General features: G+C 41.9%; 1 protein-coding gene, 1 non-coding gene and 1 pseudogene across 3 annotated transcripts in view; all 3 read left to right on the forward strand.

Moving 5' to 3' along the window:
* LOC141176091 (oocyte zinc finger protein XlCOF8.4-like) overlaps positions 1-13,509 on the forward strand; it is a 32,464-nt gene extending 18,955 nt beyond the window's left edge. The window contains exons 3-9 of one of the 2 annotated variants that reach the window (XR_012253100.1): positions 7,780-7,927; positions 8,057-8,236; positions 8,320-8,443; positions 8,528-8,625; positions 8,821-8,911; positions 11,950-12,998; positions 13,128-13,509. Coding sequence is in view for 1 of the 2 variants with exons in the window: in XM_073660080.1 (XP_073516181.1) it covers positions 7,850-7,927; positions 8,057-8,236; positions 8,320-8,443; positions 8,528-8,625; positions 8,821-8,911; positions 11,950-12,455 (1,077 nt within the window). In the remaining variant the exon portion in view is untranslated. Of the gene's footprint in view, positions 1-7,779; positions 7,928-8,056; positions 8,237-8,319; positions 8,444-8,527; positions 8,626-8,820; positions 8,912-11,949 lie in introns of both variants that reach the window. The other variant, XM_073660080.1, reaches the window with a different exon arrangement.
* On the forward strand, positions 12,580-18,641 carry LOC141176196 (uncharacterized; annotated as a pseudogene).
* On the forward strand, positions 14,928-15,047 carry LOC141176242 (U5 spliceosomal RNA). The gene has a single exon (XR_012253111.1). It is a non-coding gene; the product is annotated as a U5 spliceosomal RNA (small nuclear RNA).
* Positions 18,642-20,698: the final 2,057 nt, after the last annotated feature.

Here is a 20,698-nt window from a genome sequence, read left to right on the forward strand (position 1 = left end):
GGGCCGATTCTTCATCAATTTCATTCTCCATCACTAAAAAATAAATAATATATGCATTAAAATGTAACAATAGTCAATAACTTCATAAACAAAAAGGTTTATAGGTTTTTGATTATAATGGACATTGCTAGCAACAATACAACTCTGTAACGTGATAAGAATCTGAAAATCAAACACAAAATCAATGCATTACGCGCATAAATAACACCATGTTCAGTGGAATTTTTCTTTTCTTAAACTGAGAGACTCCAAAAAAAAAACCAATGATCCTTGTAGAGAAAAATGTGCTCTTTCTAATGATATCAGAATTAATATATTTTAGGGGTACCCTTTTTGAGAAATTTGACCTAAAAATAGGTAAAATTCGTTTTTTTTAAGTTTTTCATCATATGTGGGTGTGAATATTTCCACAAATACATATGGTTTGACCGTGATATTGCAGAAATGCAAAGTCATGTAGATGTTTGGTGTACAGGGCAAAGCACCAGTTACTATTGGTTTTTGGTCTTGAGTTATATATGGGCAAAGTTTGGCATAAATTTTATACGACGCGTTTTACAAGCTACTTTGACACAAAATTGCGGCCGAATTATTGTTTTGTCATAGCCGGTAATAATTTTATCGTGTTTAGCAGCAAAAGTTGAGCTAGTATGCCAAATTTCAGCATCATAGCCAGTATAGAACTCTAATGGCTATGTGCCAAAGTTTGCAAAATCCTCTTAGCTGAAGCCGCAGGCTTGGTGGAACCTCCAGTGAAAGGTCAACAGTGCCCAATGTATTTGAGATCTGGCCCTAAAAATTTACAGAACCTCTTTTCAAACATACATGTACATCCTTATAAATTTTCAACAAAATCGGAGAAGGTCGAGTGGGGACGATTTTTAAAACTGGTCCACTTGATGTGGAATGAGCCATATGCCGGATGTATGATGCCCCAACACAGTGTAATGCCCCCATTATGCCCCTTATGCAGGATGTATTATGCCCCCACACAGTTTAATGCCCCCATTATGCCCCTTATGCAGTATGTATGATGCCCCCACACAGTGTAATGCCCCCATTATGCCCCTTATGCAGTATGTATGATGCCCCCATTATGCCCCTTATGCAGTATGTATGATGCCCCCACATAGTGTAATGCCCCCATTATGCCCCTTATGCAGGATGTTTGATGCCCCCACACAGTGTAATGCCCCCATTATGCCCCTTATGCTGGATGTATGATGCCCCCCACACAGTGTAATGCCCCCATTATGCCCCTTATGCAGGATGTATTATGCCCCCACACAGTTTAATGCCCCCATTATGCCCCTTATGCAGGATGTATTATGCCCCCACACAGTTTAATGCCCCCATTATGCCCCTTATGCAGTATGTATGATGCCCCCACACAGTGTAATGCCCCCATTATGCCCCTTATGCAGTATGTATGATGCCCCCATTATGCCCCTTATGCAGTATGTATGATGCCCCAACATAGTGTAATGCCCCCATTATGCCCCTTATACAGGATGTTTGATGCCCCCACACAGTGTAATGCCCCCATTATGCCCCTTATGCTGGATGTATGATGCCTCCCACACAGTGTAATGCCCCCATTATGCCCCTTATGCAGGATGTATGATACCCCCACACAGTGTAATGCCCCCATTATGCCCCTTATGCAGGATGTATGATGCCCCCACACAGTGTAATGCCCCCATTATGCCCCTTATGCAGTATGTATGATGCCCCCATTATGCCCCTTATGCAGTATGTATGATGCCCCCATTATGCCCCTTATGCAGGATGTTTGATGCCCCCACACAGTGTAATGCCCCCATTATGCCCCTTATGCAGGATGTATGATGCCCCCCTCACAGTGTAATGCCCCCATTATGCCCCTTATGCAGTATGTATGATACCCCCCACACAGTGTAATGCCCCCATTATGCCCCTTATGCCGTATGTATGATCCCCCACACAGTGTAATGCCCCCATTATGCCCCTTATGCAGGATGTATGATGCCCCCCACACAGTTTAATGTTCCGGGACGTACTAAAAAGAATGAAGATCAAGAATAAATAAAAAGAATGAACATAAAAACTTACAGTCCAAACATATGGAGAGATATTATGGATTTCTTTTGTATCTTGCACATGGGATGAACATGAAATATATCAAGATTACAAGGGAATGAACACATTCCATTTAAACAGGTGTATCACTACCACCATCCCCCCTCACACAGTATAATATTTCCACAGTACCGCCTGAGGTCCTGCAGTTGGAATAATCCCTCTGGGAAATGGTTTTCCCTCTGCCTGCTCCCCTCCATGTAGACCCTCGAGCATGTATACTTGCATGTAGGGGAGCAGGCCTTACTAGATATCGAGGCTTTGTACAGTAATATACCGCATGAGGATGGTATCAGAGGAGTAAGACATTTCTTGAAATCGAGATCAATAGAGTGTAGCAGACATAATGACTTCATGGAGGATCTTCTAAAACTCACTCTTACTCATAACATATTTCTTCTTGACAGGAAGTACTTCCACCAGTTCAGGGGTACTGCGATGGGGAGCCCCTGTGCCCCCTCGTATGCTAACCTATTCCTGGGCTCATAGGAGGAAACCACAATATTCAGGGATGATCATAAGTGGTGGCATCCATATATTGGGGTATGATATAGATATATTGACAACATTTTTATCATCTGGTCAGAGACGAGTGAACAATTTCTTGAATTTGTCAGGGAACTCAATATCCATAGAGTGGGCCTTAGATTTATATCAGAGTTTAATTATGACAGTTGCCTTACTCAAGAAAGAACGGGATGGGACCCTAGGGACACTCATCTGCCATTAACCTATGAGCACTAATAAACTATTAAATTACTAAAAAAAAACAAGCAATATGCAAGGGCCAATTTTTACAGTTGAGTAGAAACTGCTCTAATGTCACAGATATTAATATACAGGCAATAGACATGAACACCAGATTCAAGGAAAAAGGTACCTACAGTACATTTTGGATTACGCACAATTGTTTGCAGAAAAACAGGATAGACGGACACTCCTCCATGCCTAACCGAGAGACCCAGAAAAATATGGGATAACACAAGTAGTAGGAACTTGTCACAATCAGAGTGACCTTATCTTTAATATCCGCAGAAAACACTAGTATAGTATGTACTTGTGGTCGACCCTGACCTGAGGGTGCTGTGGGATCTACTCCCACAATAACTTGTCAATTATGGACCGTTTAGTGCATAGTTTCTATAAAAATTTGGCTAGGTAGAAGAATCTGTGGTTTCTTTAGTTGTGGAGAAAGTTGTACATGTAATTGGATGAGACCATATAAATCTTTCTCGAGTTCATCTACGGTTGAAGCCTTTTTCCAGAGGGATTATTCTAACTGTAAAACCTCAGGACTTGTATATGTGGCCACATGCAACTGCCCCCTAGATTATGTATGCACGACCAAGAGGATTGTGGGGGGGGCATTTGGGCGAAATACGCCATGGCCGGGACACCTCATTAGTGAGACACATGAACAGTGCACATTGAGGTGAAACCAGAGACATCTCCTTTTGCATCATTGAGGTGGTTAAACCCAATGTGAGAGGAGGTGATCTCATTAGATGTATCCTCAAAATGGAAAGTGAGTGGATTTCCAGACTGGATTCACAAGCTCCAAAGGAACTCAGTGAGCAAATTTCCACCAACGTCACATTGCACCACAGACTGTCCAGAAGTTGGCAGATGCTTTAGTCCAGGTCTGGGAGGAGATCCCACAGCAGACCATCCACAACCTCATCAGGAGCATGCCCAGGCATTGTAGGGAGGTCAAACAGGCACGTGGAGGCCACACACAATACTGAGCCTCATTTTGACTTGTTTTAACGACATTACATCAAAGTTGGATCAGCCTGTAGTGTGTTTTTCCACTTTAATTTTGGGGGTGGCTCCAAATCCAGGCCTCCATTGGTTAATAAATTTGATTTCATTGTTGATTTTTGTGTGATTTTGTTGTCAGCACATTCAACTTTGTACAGAACAAAGTATTCAATGAGAATATTTCATTCATTCAGATCTAGGATGTGTTATTTGAGTTTTCCCTTTATTTTTTTGAGCAGTGTATTTTGATGTTGCCCGCGAGCAGATTCAATCAGGGGACCAACCAATTTCCATAGCAATTCTCTTGAATGCTCTACAATAATGGGCAAAGGCACAAGGGGACTTCGAAAGTGAGAGGTGGGGGCGGTTAATTGGCGTGTAGGGCAAGACTTGCAATACTTACATCCGGGCCAATAGAACCTCTGCACAATCTATTCCTGCGTTTTTTCCACTCCCAGATATCTCCCCAAGACATGTCAATGGGCCATGTCCAACACCTTCTGTCTATAGGGGCCCGGCACTATTAACTGCTCCACTCGCTCCTCCCTCACTTTCTTGACCCGGTATGACTCCCCACTCATCATAAAATGGGGAAACCTTGTGTCAACCCCCGGCTCCTGTGTAACCCCATTTATAACAGTGACATTATTAAAGGCTTCCTTCAGAGTTAGGTCCCAATGTTGGGCAAACCCAAAATTCTCACTGGTCACCCCTAACTCCGGAATGGCAGACTCGGGGGGCACTACCTCCTTATCCCCAATAAGGACACAAAAGGGAAACCTGTCTGACTCTGGGTGTGGTGATACCTCCTCAGGGTTAACTGGTTTCTTATCTGAGCCAGCGAACCTGGAACTCTTCCCCCACACATCCCAAAACAAACAAAAGTCCCAGCCTATAGTAATAGGGTGCAACAAGTCCTGAACGACGCCGACCTCGTGGGACTCAGTACCGTGAGCCATTTCAATGTCTACTCTGGCCATGGGCTAGTCCTTAGCATTACCATGAATGCACCGACCGCCAACTTTTTTTCCCCGGGATCATTTGAAGAGGAAGGGTGGCCATCATAAGGGTCACCAGACTCCCGGATTCTAGCAGTGCCGTTACCTCCTGTCTGTTGTCCTTCACAGAACATGCTTGTGGCCCCTCGCTGGGTTTACATTTCACACTACAGGTCGGATAAGCTTAATATGAACAATGGCGTCCTATGCTGCAGTCCATCGGCTCAGCTGACAATGGGCGGCTATATGGCCTGGGCCGTGGCACCTCGAGTAAACAACATCACCTGTAGGGACCTTAGGCACCACCTCCCCCGCCCCTTTGGACCTTGGATGGCCCACCCCCTTTTGAGTCTCCGCCCCCTGTTGGGAACCCCAGTATGGAGTGGGCTGCCTTCCCAAGGAACCTTCAACCCCCTGGTATCTCTTGACCAGTCCAACCAGGTCATCCGCATTCCAGGGATCACCCTGGGCAACCCAAGCCTGTATGGGCCTTGGCAGGGAGTGCACAAACGGGTCCATCACCACCCGCTCTACCATCTGCGCAGGTGTAGGGGAATCCGGTACCAGCAACTTCTGGACCAGGTGCAACAGGTTAAACATTTGGAAGCAAGGTGGATTGTCCCGGTGATTACCCCAGCGGTGAACCCACTGCGCCCTGATAGTCATTGTCACCCCCAAGTGGGCGAGAATCTCAGTTTTTAGCTTGCCATACCCTTTGGCGTCCTGCAAAGCTAAATCATAGTACACCTTCTGGGGCTCTCCCGTCAAGTATGGCGCCAATACCTTAGCCCACTGCTCTGGCGCAAGTTTCTCCCTCTCAGCGACCCTTTCAAACACCGTTAGGAAGGCCTGAACGTCATCCACCAAGGTCATTTTCTGCAATGCCCGTTGTGACATGCAGAAGTAGTGCTGTTGCTTTAAAAGCATTCAGCAACTATTAGCAGTAACACAAGCACATGAGACAGGAAGTGTTGTGCTCCAGAAGCATCCAGCAACTAAAGGGGTTAACACAGTCACAGGAGTACAGTGTCCATTTTAGGACATGATCAGATATCAAAATCAAACATCATAATGATGTCAGTTTGAGGCTAAATACCCTGTCTGACAAGTGTTTCTGAAAAGTGATTTTGATAAGTGACTTTTACAACTGTTCGCTGATGGGACTTGAACCTAAAATTCTGTATCAAGACACCAGTGCACTAACCACTGAGATATTAACTCAGTTGAAGAAACCTAGGAGTTCCATCTGGTTATATGCTTTTCAGTTCAAATCTGATTGAAACTCATTGGGACTTATGCACAGACTGCAAGCAAGACCAATTCAAATGATGTTTGATTTTGATGTGTGAGTCTGATGTGTGACTTTCTTCAAACATTAGAATCAGAATCACAATGACTTTTACTCACCCTGAGTATTTTCATGGTTGATCTCATAAGACAAGAAAAGCTGCCAGTTACTATCACTTGCCTGGATAGCTCAATGGTAAGGCATCAGCCTCTGAAACTAAAGTGTCACAGTACAAATCCCAATAGAAATATTATTTTTTTTTTTAACTATCCCTGTTTAGCACACAAACTACAGGGGTGTTTTACTTTTAATATCTGACATTTTGATTGTCATCCTGACGTGTTAAGAGTTTCCGACACGCTGTGCATTTGCATGGTAAATTACATAGCCAAAGTAAATTGGGAGGCACTAATTTACTACATATCTATTTCCAAGTGACTGTTCATTTGCATAATTTCTTAAAGGGGTCTAATGATAACCTTTCTTTTTTGTCAATTTTTCTTTCCATCCACCCAAGAACTGGCTGCAAACTCCCAATTTACTTTTGCTATGTAATTATTATAATTATATATCACTACCTAATTAATCAAATAATGAACCTACAGTTTAATGGTAAGGCATCTGTGTCACATAGTTTTGGTTTGAAAGGATAATAGTAATAATAATAATAATTAATAATAAAAAGTTCAGTGTCCCTACAGGTTTTTCTTGGCTTATGAGATTAACCATGATAATACTTAGTAATTGTGATTCTTATTCTGATGTGTGAGAAAAGTCAGATATCAAAGCCAAGCATCAGTGAAGTTTGTGTGCTCGCCAGCATCATTTAAAAAAACAAAAGTTTATTTTTTCTGCATCAGTGATTTAAACTCAGAACTAGTGATGGGCGAGCACTAAAATGCTCGGGTGCTCGATTCTCGGGTTGAGCATATTGGAATACTCGGGTGCTCGACCCGAGCAACGAGCCCAATGTAAGTCTATGGGAAACTCGAGCATTTTTCAGGCGGCTCCCCCTGGCGGTCTGTTTTTGATCAAAAATAGCATGAAAGCTATCCCACCATGGCAAGGTGAACCTATTCGGGATAGTCCTACTCTGTATAATATTAAAAACCTTACCATGTGTCAAAGCCTCAAACTTCTGTGTGTGAATCAATCATGAGATCAAATGTGATAGAAGATTACAGTCCTGGGAAGATGGGAAACATTCATATAGACGACTGGTGGAGATGTAGTCAGTGACGGACTCTGGCTAAATATGTTTCTAGAGCCGTAGTAGAAGATGAATGTCGTCCTCATGAAGTAGTTATTTCTCATGTTACGTGTAATGAATATCTTCTGCAGTATTGCTAATGCCGATTCCAGTGTCTGTAAATGAGACGAGAATTAGCTTTATGGAAGATGAGTCTATGAGAAACATGTTCAGCTGCAGACTCCAAGGAAGAAACTGCTTGGTGTCTGTGGCCTAAAATATATAGGTTTTATTACTAGATGTAAAGAAGAAAACTAAATACTGTAAAATAATAAATCTCATATGCTTCCCTTATTATCTCCAGTAATTGTATTATTACACAGGATTTTTATGATGTTACATAGGCTCATCATCTTCTCATTCAGGTCCCTACAATATCGGATCCTCTCAGTGAAGATCAATTAAACAGAATTTTCCTGATTTTACCCATCAAAGATGGATTTGGACAGAGACAAGATGGCGGAGAGGATATTACACCTCACCCTAGAGATCCTCTTCCGTCTTACTGGAGAGGTGAGAGATTCTGATGATGTCACATTACATCGTTCTTATCTATGGGAATAACAGATGGACAGAACTGGAGAGATGAGGACTCTGGAAATGTCTGTAGTGAGATTTATTAATGTCTCTCTCCATAACCAGGATTACAGAGTAGTGAAGAAAACCTCTAGTGAGCGCCGTCAGGTCCATGTGTCTGAGGGATGGGGAAGACCCCTGAGCCCATTCACAGCTCCTCCATCTCAAGCCTTGATACATGAGGACATCAATGACCAGAAGATCCTAGAACTCACCTACAAGTTGATTGAGCTGCTAACTGGAGAGGTGACACTGCTGGGAATACTGGGAAATTATACAGTAACACAATGAAAGGATCGGGGGGATGACTGTATCATTGTATGTGTCAGGTTCCTATAAGATGTCAGGATGTCACTGTCTATTTCTCTATGGAAGAGTGGGAGTATTTAGAAGGACACAAAGATTTGTACAAAGACGTCATGATGGAGGTTCCTCAGCCCCTCACATCACCAGGTAATAGGACAGGACTAAATATACACGGCTTATAATTATCTGTATGTAAAGAATGAATTCAGTCCCTGTATGTGTTTCCTACAGATCTATCCAGTAAGAGGACAACACCAGAGAGATGTCCCCGTCCTCTTCTTCCACAGGACTGTAAACAAGAAGATCCCAATGTTCCTCACGATCATCAGGTAGATGGAGAGAAGGTGTCATGAGATCTCCCCTATGATGTGTAGATGGCTGTGAAGGTCTTGTGTTCAGTCTTGTTTTATCCACCAGTATTATGTGTTTTCTATTTGTGTAATGAGAACGGTGGAGATGGCAGGATTACAGCCGATCATAGATGGAACTTCTCATCTGTTTGTGACTTACAATATTTGTTTCAGGGTGAAGATCTGACCCATATTAATACTATAGAGGCATATGTAAGGGGTGATGAGTGGTGTAAAGAGGAGATTCCCACATATGACTACCCAGGTGAGTAGTAACCACTAAATGCAGAGAAGTCACAGATTCTTCTCAGTCACCGGCTGTGGCTACTTTATCAGTGGTGGAGTCCGGCCGTATCACAATCGTGTGATCACCATTTTGCCTCTAGACCACAACATTCTCTTCCACCCAAAACTGTTCAAATGATTTTGGGCATTGAAACCCTTTTCCATAGAACTTACAACCTGGAGGATCCACCTACTCCATGTGATTAGGAGACGTTACCTGCCCAGATCTGTAAACCACAAAGCCAGAAAATTACTTGAAGAAAAATATTATGGTGGGACTGTAAGAGAAAGTGGAGGGTAATGATGGTGTTGGCATCCTAGATCCCTGATATCTTATTGGATAAATCTACCTTTTCTCCCTTCTGTGCTGCTGAATGTGCTCATATGGTCCCTACAAGACCAGGTCCAGTCTTTCTGGCCAAACTTCACTTTTATGATCAACAACATTAAATGTGCAGTGAGGACCAAGTGTGAATTTCTGTACATTAACAGAGTTTCCCTTTATCCTGACTTTTCAATTTCTTTTAAAACCGACTAACTTCAAACCAGATTGTGATAAACTAAACAACAAAAAAAATTACACCTGTGCCATGATATATCTCTAAGCTAAATTTAAGACCCATCAGCTCTGCACTATTATAACAAGTTCTCTTTGAACGTCTAATATTTCTTCTTGAAACTCATCTGACAGAAAATATTGTCCCTTACGATAGTTTAGATTGCCAAGAGCCCCCGAGCCCCATACTCTAATTACCCCAGAGAGGTTTCACCACTAGTTACTCACTACTTACTGATGAAGACTGTTGAGTTTGATCATTTCAGTAGACGTATTATTGTTACTCACAGTTTTGACTATAGTAGTTAGTGCACAAAATACTCTGATTTAACCCCTTCCTGCAGCCAGTTTTGTGTTCCTATCTGGGCCCATTTTTCAAATCTGACGTGTGTCACTTTATGTGGTGATAATTTTGGAATTCTTCACAAAGGATAATAGGAAACAAATGGACCTTACAAATAATATTCCAACTTCTCTTGAATCTGACAATACCCGATATACTGTTGTACACTACTGTCTGGGCACATGGCCGGTTAAGAAGGGCAGGAGCACCATTTAGCTATTTGAATGCAGATCTTGCTGGGATAGTGTGCAGACACAATGTATTGGGGACACTGTTCGTTGTCACCTGGCAGCTCAAAAGATGGCTACCACAAACAGGCTTAGCGCTATCTACTCCATTATCCAGATCCCAGGGTTTGCCTTTAACCCCTCTACATGGATTTGTACTAAGAGAGAGACCCCCTAAGCTTGGGCCACAGTGTTACCTAATGTTCTGTGGTGTGAGATGGCAAGAACAATAGTCAGATAGCCGGGTCAGAACATGGAGGTCAGAGAAAATACAAAATCACACAAAAGTAGTCAGTAAACGGGCCAAGGTCACAACAGAACACAAATACACAAGCCGGGAGCTGAGCACAGAGGACTGAACCGGAGGAGAACAAGGCTGTATCTGGCAGCTGCCGGCAATATGCTTCCAGCTTTAGTAGGGTGCGGTGCTCTCCAAATGGCTGAAGCAGGGAGCAGATTACTCCAGCTGGACAGCACACACACCCATACTGCCAGACTGGATAGTACTAATGGTCCCAGGCACCCTAATCTTAGTGGCTGGACAGAGCCTGGGCCGCCCAAAGCTTCTGGTTCTGACGTCTCCTCCATCACCAGCGCCGCCTGCAGGATGAATAAGGCGGCTCCTGGTGAGAGAAGCAGACGTCGCAGGAGCAGATCCCAGAGGAGATGGGACCCACCATTTACAGAAGCCCTAATGTGACCAAATTGCAGAAAACCAGAGCAGTAGAAATCCCCATAAAGTGACACCATTTTGGAAATTATAATCCTCAGTGAAATAATCTATAGGAGTAGTGACTATTTTGACTCCACAGGCGCTTTCCAGATATTATCACGCAGTGGATGTTGGAGAGTGAAAATTACAAATATATAATTTCATTACCCAACACATAGTGCCCAGATTGTGCTCCAGGAGACACACACCATCAATTAAGTGGGTTCTTCTCACTATAGTAATGTCAACTACATGGATGCTAAATGTGTTTTGGGCGCACTGCAAGGCTCAGAAGTGAGGGGGAGATCTGACTTTGGGGGAGCGGATATTACTGGATTGGTTTATGGAAGCCATGTTGCTTTTCAAAAGCCTTTGAGCCACTAATAATGTGGAAACCTCTGGTTTTCCATTGACAGATGATGGACCTGAGTGGGGACTTGTTTTTTTGTGAGATGAGTAGAAGTTATTATTGATATTATTTTCGCCTACATAACATTTTTTGGTGGCTTTTTATTCTATATTTGGGAGGCAGAATTAACAAACAGTTGAACACTACGATCCACTGGTTCATCCTATGAGGTTTTCTATTAGTCTGTGAACTGTTATTGTCTTGGTGAATAATGACGGCTAACATAGGTCAAAATTTTAAAAAAATCACAGAAAAAGATACAGCCTTACTAACACCAAATCATATAACAAATGCACTAGCAGGATGCCGCAGACCCCCATGATAAAGGTGGGGGCAGCGCAGGTGCAAAATGCTGATGAAGCAACCACTCACAAACCTACCAATTCATGGAGGGGGCGGTTGCCTAGTATTAAAGATGCAAACAGATGAAGCTTGCACAGGACGCCAGTCACACAGGTAGGTTTGATGCACAGTGTCTGGCTTAGGATACTGATGATATCCATACTATTACATCAGGAAGGCTGCCCAGTACTATATAAGTGCACCCCACATGGACAGACACCCCAGTACACCCAACCAACACTAAAATGCTAATGCATTTGTTATCTGATTTGGTGTTGGTAAGGCTGACTTTTCTGTGATGTTTTCTTGGTAAATAATGATACTTTTACATAAAGTACATTTTTACGTAGAGTTTAATTAGAAATATTCAACAATGTAAATTTTAAGGATATGTTATTCATAAATAATAATTGGTTTTATTCTTGGCAGATGACTGTACCAGGAGATCAGAGGAACAGCTGACATCTTCAATTTTTAAATCAGATGATCTTGAGATCCCACAAGATACAATTGAAGTGAATGCCATTAACCCAGATATACCATCATCCCTTCACAGCAAAGATCAGTCATCTGATCATTTGAAACAGGTCCTGTCTTCTGATTCATTACCGACTACTAAGGAAAATCAAAGTCACAAAATGAGCATTAAAAAAGAAATTGCTCCTAAAGCAAAGAAGCCATTTTCATGTTCAGAATATGGAAATAGTTTTTCCCTCGAAAAGTCTTTTCTTAAACATCAAAGCATTCACACCGCAGAAAATAGATTTTTTTGTTTCAACTGTGGGAAATTTTTTAACCAGAAATCAAATTTTGTTAATCACCAGAGAAGTCACACAGGGGAGAAGCCTTTTTTCTGTTCAGGCATGAGATCTAACGTGATGGAAGATTACAGTCCGGGGAAGACGGGAAACATTCATATAGACGGCCGGTGGTGATGTAGTCAGTGAAGAACTCTGGCTAAATATGTTTCAAGAGCCGTAGTAGAAGATGAAGATGTTGTTCTCATGAAGTAGTTATTTCTCATGTCACGTGTAATGAATATCTCCTGCAGTATTGCTAATGCCGATTCTAGTGTCAGTAAATCAGACGAGAATTAGCTTTATGGAAGATGAGTCTTTGAGAAACGTGTTCAGCTACAGACTCCAAGGAAGAAACTGCTTGTTGTATGTGGCCTAAAATATATAGGTTTTATTACTAGATGTAAAGAAGAAAACTAAATACTGTAAAATAATATATCTCCTCATATGTTTCCCCTTATTATCTCCAGTAATTGTATTATTACACAGGATTTTTATGATGTTACATAGGCTCATCATCTTTTCATTCAGGTCCCTACAATATTAGATCCTCTCAGTGAAGATCTTCTATTTAAGAGAATTTTCCTTATGGACCCATCAAAGATGGATATGGACAGGGACAAAATGGCGGAGAGGATATTACACCTCACCCTAGAGATCCTCTTCCGGCTTACTGGAGAGGTGAGAGATTCTGATGACGTCACATTACATCATTCTTATCTATGGGAATAACAGATGGACAGAACTGGAGAGGTGAGGACTCTGGAAATGTCTGGAGGGAGATTTATTAATGTGTCTCTCCATAACCAGGATTACTCAGTAGTGAAGAAGACCTCTAGTGAGCGCTGTCAGGTCCATGTGTCTGAGGGATGGGAAAGACCCCTGAGCCCAATCACAGGGCATCCATCTCACCCCTTCATACATGATGACATCAATGACCGGAAGATCGTAGAACTCACCTACAAGATGATTGAGCTGCTGACTGGAGAGGTGACACTGCTGGAAATGCTGGGACATTATACAGTAACGCTATTAAAGGATCGGGGGGGATGACTGTATCATTGTATGTGTCAGGTTCCTCTAAGATGTCAGGATGTCACTGTTTATTTTTCCATGGAGGAGTGGGAGTATTTAGAAGGACACAAAGATTTGTACAAATACATCATGATGGAGGTTCCCCAGTCCCTCACATCACCAGGTAATAGATAGGACTAAATACACACGGCCTATAATTATCTGTATGTAAAGAATGAATTCAGCCCCTGTATGTGCTTCCTCTAGATCTATCCAGTAAGAGGACAACACCAGAGAGATGTCCCCATCCTCTTCTTCCACAGGACTGTAAACAAGAAGATCCCAATGTTCCTCAGGATCATCAGGTAGATGGAGAGAAGGTGTCATGAGATCTCCCCTATGATGTGTAGACGGCTGTGAAGGTCTTGTGCTCAGTCTTGTTTTAACCACCAGTATTATGTGTTTTCCTTTTGTGTAATGAGAATGGTGGAGATGGCAGGATTAGAGCTGATCATAGATGTGACTTCTCATCTGTTTGTGACTTTTACAATATTTGTTTCAGGGTGAAGATCTGACCCATATTAATACTATAGAGACATATGTGAGGGGGGATGAGCGGTGTAAAGAGGAGATTCCTACATATGACCACCCAGGTGAGTAGTGACCACTAAATGCAGAGAAGTCACAGATTCTTCTCAGTCACCGGCTGTGGCTGCTTTATCGGTTGTGTACTCCGGCTGTATCACAATCTTGTGATCACCATTTTGCCTCTAGACCACAACATTCTCCTCCGTCCGAAAATGTTCAAATGATTTTGGGCTTTGAAACCCTTTTCCATAGAACTTACAACCTGGAGGATCCACCTACACCCTGTGATTAGGAGACATTACCTGCCCAGATCTGTAAATCACAAAGCCAGAAAATCACTTGAAGAAAAATATTATGATGAGCCTGTAAGAGAAAGCGGAGGGTAATGATGCTGTTGGCTTCCTAGAATCCTGATATCTTATTGGATGAATCTACCTTCTCTCCCTTCTGTGCTGCTGAATGTGCTCATATGGTCCCTACAAGACCAGGTCCAGTCTTTCTGGCCAAACTTCACTTTTATGATCGACAACATTAAATGTGCAGTGAGGCCAAGTGTGAATTTCTGTCCAATAACAACAGAGTTTCCCTTTATCCTGACTTTTCAATTTCTTTTAAAACCGACTAACTTCAAACAGGATTGTGATAAACTATACAGAAAACATTACACCTGTGCCATGATATATCTCTAAGCTAAATATAAAAAGTTCACTTTAAATGTCTAATATTTGTTCTTGAAACTCATCTGACAGAAAATATTGTCCCTTACGATAGTTTAGATTCCCAAGAGCCACCGAGCCCCATACTCTAATTACCCCAGAGAGGTTTCACCACTAGTTACTCACTACTTACTGATGGAGACTGTTGAGTTTGATCATTTCAGTAGATGTGTTGTTGTCTATACTCACAGTTTTGACTATAGTACTTAGTGCCCAAAATACTCTGATTTAACCCCTTCCTGCGGCCAGTTTTGTGTTCCTATCTGGGCCCATTTTTCAAATCTATGGAAAAATACTCTGGCTTCTCTTCAGAACGTAAAAATCTTTCGCCTTTACTAAAGATTTCCGTGGAGAGGAGCAAAACTGAGTTTTGTGGAGATATTTTTTTCTATTTTTTTTTTTTTTTTAAGCACAAATTGAGAGATTGCGGGGAATTTTACTTTGATTTTACACAATGACTGCAAAACTGCTGAATGGTTTGTGGTATCGGGTTATTTATATTCTGGGCATTGACTGAATGCTTTTGGTTTTGTTTTTTTTACCCTTAACTGAAGGATGCTCCAAAAATGGAAAGAAAAAAACAACCACAAAGAGCTGAAAAATGGAGAGCTTCATCTGCTCCCCCAAACCCGCTATGTGGTTAAACCACTAAACCTGTTAAAGAGGTTATGTACGGTTGTCCTGAGGAAGGTGTTGGTGGTCTCTGAAAAGCGTAGACAATAAACCTACATTTTTATCCATACTAATGGTTTGTCATGACTCCAGAGAGCGCAGAAACAACTTCCTTTCCCAGTACCTATCTCTGACATTTTTCAAATCTGACGTGTGTGACTTTATATGGTGATAACTTTGGAATTCTTCACAAAGGATAATAGGAAACAAATGGACCTTACAAATAATATTCCAACTTCTCTTGAATCCGACAATACCCTATATACGGTTGTACACTACTGTCTGGGCACATGGCAGGTTAATAAGGGAAGGAGCGCCATTTAGCTATTTGAATGCAGATTTTGCTGAGATAGTTTGCAGACACAATGTATTGGGGACACTGTTCATGGTCACATGGCAGCTCAAAAGATGGCTACCACAAACAGGCTTGTCACTATCTACTCCATTTTCCAGATCCCAGGGTTTGCCTTGCTCATCATCCTATAACCCGTCTACATGGATTTGGACTTAGACAGAGGCCCCCTAAGCTTGGGCCACAGTGTTACCTAATGTTCTGTGGTGTGAGATGGCAAGAACAATAGTCAGATAGCCGGGTCAGAACAAAATCACACAAAAGTAGTCAGTAAACGGGCCGAGGTCACAACAGGAATCAAATACACAAGCCGGGAGCTGAGCACAGAGGACTGAACCAGAGGAGAACAAGGCTGTATCTGGCAGCTTCTGGCAATATGCTTCCAGCTTTAGTAGGGTGCGGTGCTTTCCAAATGGCTGAAGCAGGGAGCAGATTACTCCAGCTGGACAGCACACACACCCATACTGCCAGACTGTATGGTACTACAGGTCCCAAGCACCCTAATCTTAGTGGCTGGACAGAGCCTGCGCCGCCCAGAGCTTCTGGTTCTGACGTCTCCTCCATCACCAGCACTGCCTGCAGGATGAATAAAACGGCTCCTGATGAGAGAAGCAGACGTTACAAGAACAGATCCCAGAGGAGACACACCATGTGACCAAAATGCAGAAAACCACAGCAGTAGAAATCCCCATAAAGTGACACCATTTTGGAAATTATAACCCTTAGTGAAATAATCTATAGGAGTAGTGACTATTTTGACTCCACAGGCACTTTCCGGAAATTAGCACGCAGTGGATGATGGAGAGTGAAAATTACAAATATATAGTTTCATTACCCAACACATAGTGCCCAGATTGTGCCCCAGGAGACACACACCATCAATTAAGTGGGTTCTTCTCACTATAGTAATGTCAAATACATGGAGGCTAAATGTGGTTTGGGCGCACTGCAAGGCTCAGAAGTGAGGGGGAGATCTGACTTTGGGAGAGCGGATATTGCTGGATTGGTTTATGGCAGCCATGTTGCTTTTCTAGAGCCTTTGAGACACTAATAATGTGGAAACCTCTATTTTTCCACTGACAGATGATGGACCTGAGTGGGGACTTGTTTTTTGTGGGATGAATAGAAGTTTTTATTGATATTATTTTTGCATACATAACATTGTTTGGTGGCTTTTTATTCCATATTTGGGAGGCAGAATTAACAAACAGTTGAACACTACGATCCACTGGTTCATCCTATGAGGTTTTCTATTAGACTGTGAACTGTTATTGTCTTGGTGAATAATGGCGGCTAACATAGGGCAAAATTTAAAAAAATCACAGAAAAAGATACAGCCTTACTAACACCAATAATCGTACCAATTCATGGAGGGGGCGGTTGCCTAGTATTAAAGATGCACACAGATGAAGCTTGCATAGGACGCCAGTCACACATGTAGGTTTGATGCACAGTGTCTGGCTTAGGATACTGATGATGTCCATACTGGGCAGAAAGGCTTCCCAGCACTATATAAGTGCACCCCACATGGACAGACACCCCAGTACACCCAACCAACACTAAAATGCTACTGCATTTGTTATCTAATTTGGTGTTGGTAAGGCTGATTTTTCTGTGATGTTTTCTTGGCAGATAATGATACTTTTACATAAAGTACATTTTTACGGAGAGTTTAAGTAGAAATATTCAACAATATAAATTTTAAGGATATGTTATTCATAAATAATAATTGGTTTTATTCTTAGCAGATGACTGTACCAGGAGATCAGAGGGACAGCTGACATCTTCAATTTTTAAATCAGATGATCTTGAGATCAAACAAGATACAATTGAAGTGAATGCTATTACTCCAGATATACCATCATCCCTTCACAGCAAAGATCTGTCATCTGTTCCTTTGAAACAGGTCCTGTCTTGTGATTCATTACCAACTACTAAGGAAAATCATAGTCACAAAATAAGCATTAAAAAACAAATTGCTCCTAAAGCAAAGAAGCCATTTTCATGTTCAGAATATGGAAATAGTTTTTCCCTCGAAAAGTCTTTTCTTAAACATCAAAGCATTCACACAGCAGAGAATAGATTTTTTGGTTTCAACTGTGGGAAATTTTTTAACCAGAAATCAAATCTTGTTAATCACCAGAGAAGTCACACAGAGGAGAATCCATTTTCTTGTTCAGAAAGTGGAAATTGTTTTACAGAGAAATCAAGTTTAATCAGACATCAGATAACTCACACAGGGGAGAAGCCATTTTCCTGTTCAAAATGTGGAAAATGTTTTAACCAGAAATCAGATTTGGTTAAGCACAAGAGAACTCACATACATGAGAAGCCTTTTTCCTGTTCAGAATGTGGAAAATGTTTTAGCCGGAAATCAGATTTGGTTAAGCACAAGAGAACTCACACAGGGGAGAAGCCTTTTTCCTGTTCAGAATGTGGAAAATGTTGTAGCCGGAAATCAGGTTTGGTTAAGCACAAGAGAACTCACACAGGGGAGAAGCCTTTTTCCTGTTCAGAATGTGGGAAATGTTTTAACCTGAAATCAGATTTGGTTAAGCACCAGAGAACTCACACAGGGGAGAAACCTTTTTGCTGTTCAGAATGTGGGAAATGTTTTAAAGATAAATCAGTTTTGGTTAAGCACAACAGAACTCACACAGGGGAGAAGCCTTTTTCTGTTCAGAATGTGGGAAATGTTTTAACCAGAAATCAGATTTGGTTAAGCACCAGAGAATTCACACAGGGGACAAACCTTTTTGCTGTTCAGAATGTGGGAAATGTTTTAACCATAAATCAGATTTGGTTAAGCACCAGAGAACTCACACAGGGGAGAAACCTTTTTCCTGTTCAGAATGTGGGAAATGTTTTGTGAAGAAATCATCACTTCTTAGTCACCAGAGAACTCACACAGACGAGAAGCCATTTTCATGTTCTTAATGTGGGAAATGTTTTACACGGAAATCAACTCTTAATAAACTTTAGAGAAGTCACACAGGAGAAAAGCCTTTTTCATTTTTAACCGAATATTGTATCTTCATAAAGGGGTTGCCCACTACTAGGACAACTCCTTCTCATTCCTTATGTTTGGCCTTGTTAAAATAAAAACACTCATGCGCACTCCCTGTTCTGGCGCCGTTTCCATCGCGTTTCCATAAGGATGTTACATCACACAAGATTGTTACATCACACAATCCTGCTCCCAATCACCGCCACCTTCAGACGTATTGTACATCAACAGGAAGGACATGGCCTGGACATAGCACCAAGAGAATGCACACACTGAATGCACTCTCTTCAGACCGTGTTCCTGGGGGAATTATAAGCAATTTACAGCCTCAAACATGCTGTCCGATATGGGAAAGAAAGAAGAGATCAGAGGTTAATCTGAGGTCCTCCACCTCCGTCAGCATGTCTGGTATGCAGCGTTTCTTATGGAAGGTCTTATCTTCCTGCTCCGGAGCTATTACTGCCTCACCTCAGTGTGGAAAAAGAAGCAGTCTTAACCCTCATGATGACAGACAGCTCCAGCCTGTAAGTCCTGCACCAACTTCTCTCTTAATGTAAGCCTCACAAGAAAACAGCTCCACAAATCTCCCTGTACTCTCACCAAAGCCCCCATACTGAGCAGTGCTTGCTTCACAGGGACATTTACCCCCCAGCCACAGGGAATTCTGATATGGGGAACAACATAACTGATTTGTATATCAGATTGCGTCTATCCCTTCTAAAGAAGATATGGAGCAATATATTCAGAGGCTGGAGACCACATACAATACTGAAATACGTCCCCTCGCTTCTATCCTGTCACAGCTTACTGACAAGGTACAGAGATTAGAGGATAATGTTGTCCAAGTTAGAGGCCATCATAATGCTCAGAAACTAACACTGGATCTTCACAGCCCGTAAATAAACCATCTGTTTAATATGGTTGATGATCAAGAAAATCACAATAATATCTGGATAAAGGGTGTACCTGAAAGCATCAATGCACAAGTGATTATGCCAACACTGCGATCATTATTCATAATATCCTTGGTGATCCTATTGATAAGGAGGTGGAGATTTAAAAGGCGCACCGGACAATAGGCAATCATGGCCCAGATCCTGAGTGTCCAAGGGACATTATCTGTCGCATACATTTTTTCAATGTAAAAGAGGCCATTGTGAGGAAAGCAGAGGAGTTGGATCCTGGTGATTTAAATGGAAAACACATATAATTGCTCACAGATCTATCCTGAATGACACTTGCTAAAAGAAGGGTATTGAAACCACTACTTGATGCCATCCGGGAAAATGGCCTGATGTACTCCTGGGGGTACCCATTCCAGCTGTATATTTTCAAAGATCCAAGCAACATGAGACCTTTCTGTGATGCCCTGGACATTCCATATATCTGACTGGCCACCTGATCCACCATTGCCACAGAGAGTTCCAGCACGTCGCAGAAGGTGTTCAATGGATCAGGAACTTGATGGTGACGCAGACAGATGGGAAAGGAACCTGCTAATCATATGAGCTCCTGAAATGAATCTTGTCTTTCCTGATGAGAGACAGTTTGCAGATGCTTACTTATTTCTTTAAGCATATAATTAGATACATCTAAATAGAGCATTAGGTGCCACTCTTCCACTATATAGAATGTCTAAGTTCATATAAGATCTTAGACCGGCATATAAGTTGAGTTCACATGATACTACTGTAATATCAGGCTGTATTACATTACTTGCTTTATATTCCATGGTTCCCCCTATTAGGAATCCTAGAACTGAAAGTTTGACTTACGCCTGTAAAGACAACCCCCAGTTAGGGACTTGCATTGGGATCTGCTTGTTTCGCAATTTCCTACTGTTTTGATATATTCATAATCTATACTTCTTAGACACTGAGAGGTAGACGTTACTATCTACCGTCTATACTTCCTCTTTTCTCTTAATCTTTCTCTCTTCCATTCCCCCTTTTTTTCATATAATATGGCACAACTCAAAACTTGTTCATTGAATGTTAGAGGACTTAATGTTCCAGAGAAAGGAGCTCAGGTA

Source organism: Phyllobates terribilis, unplaced genomic scaffold, assembly GCF_046119375.1.
Source record: "Phyllobates terribilis strain yellow unplaced genomic scaffold, ASM4611937v1 Scaffold_17__1_contigs__length_24005725, whole genome shotgun sequence".
Lineage (NCBI taxonomy): Eukaryota > Metazoa > Chordata > Amphibia > Anura > Dendrobatidae > Phyllobates > Phyllobates terribilis.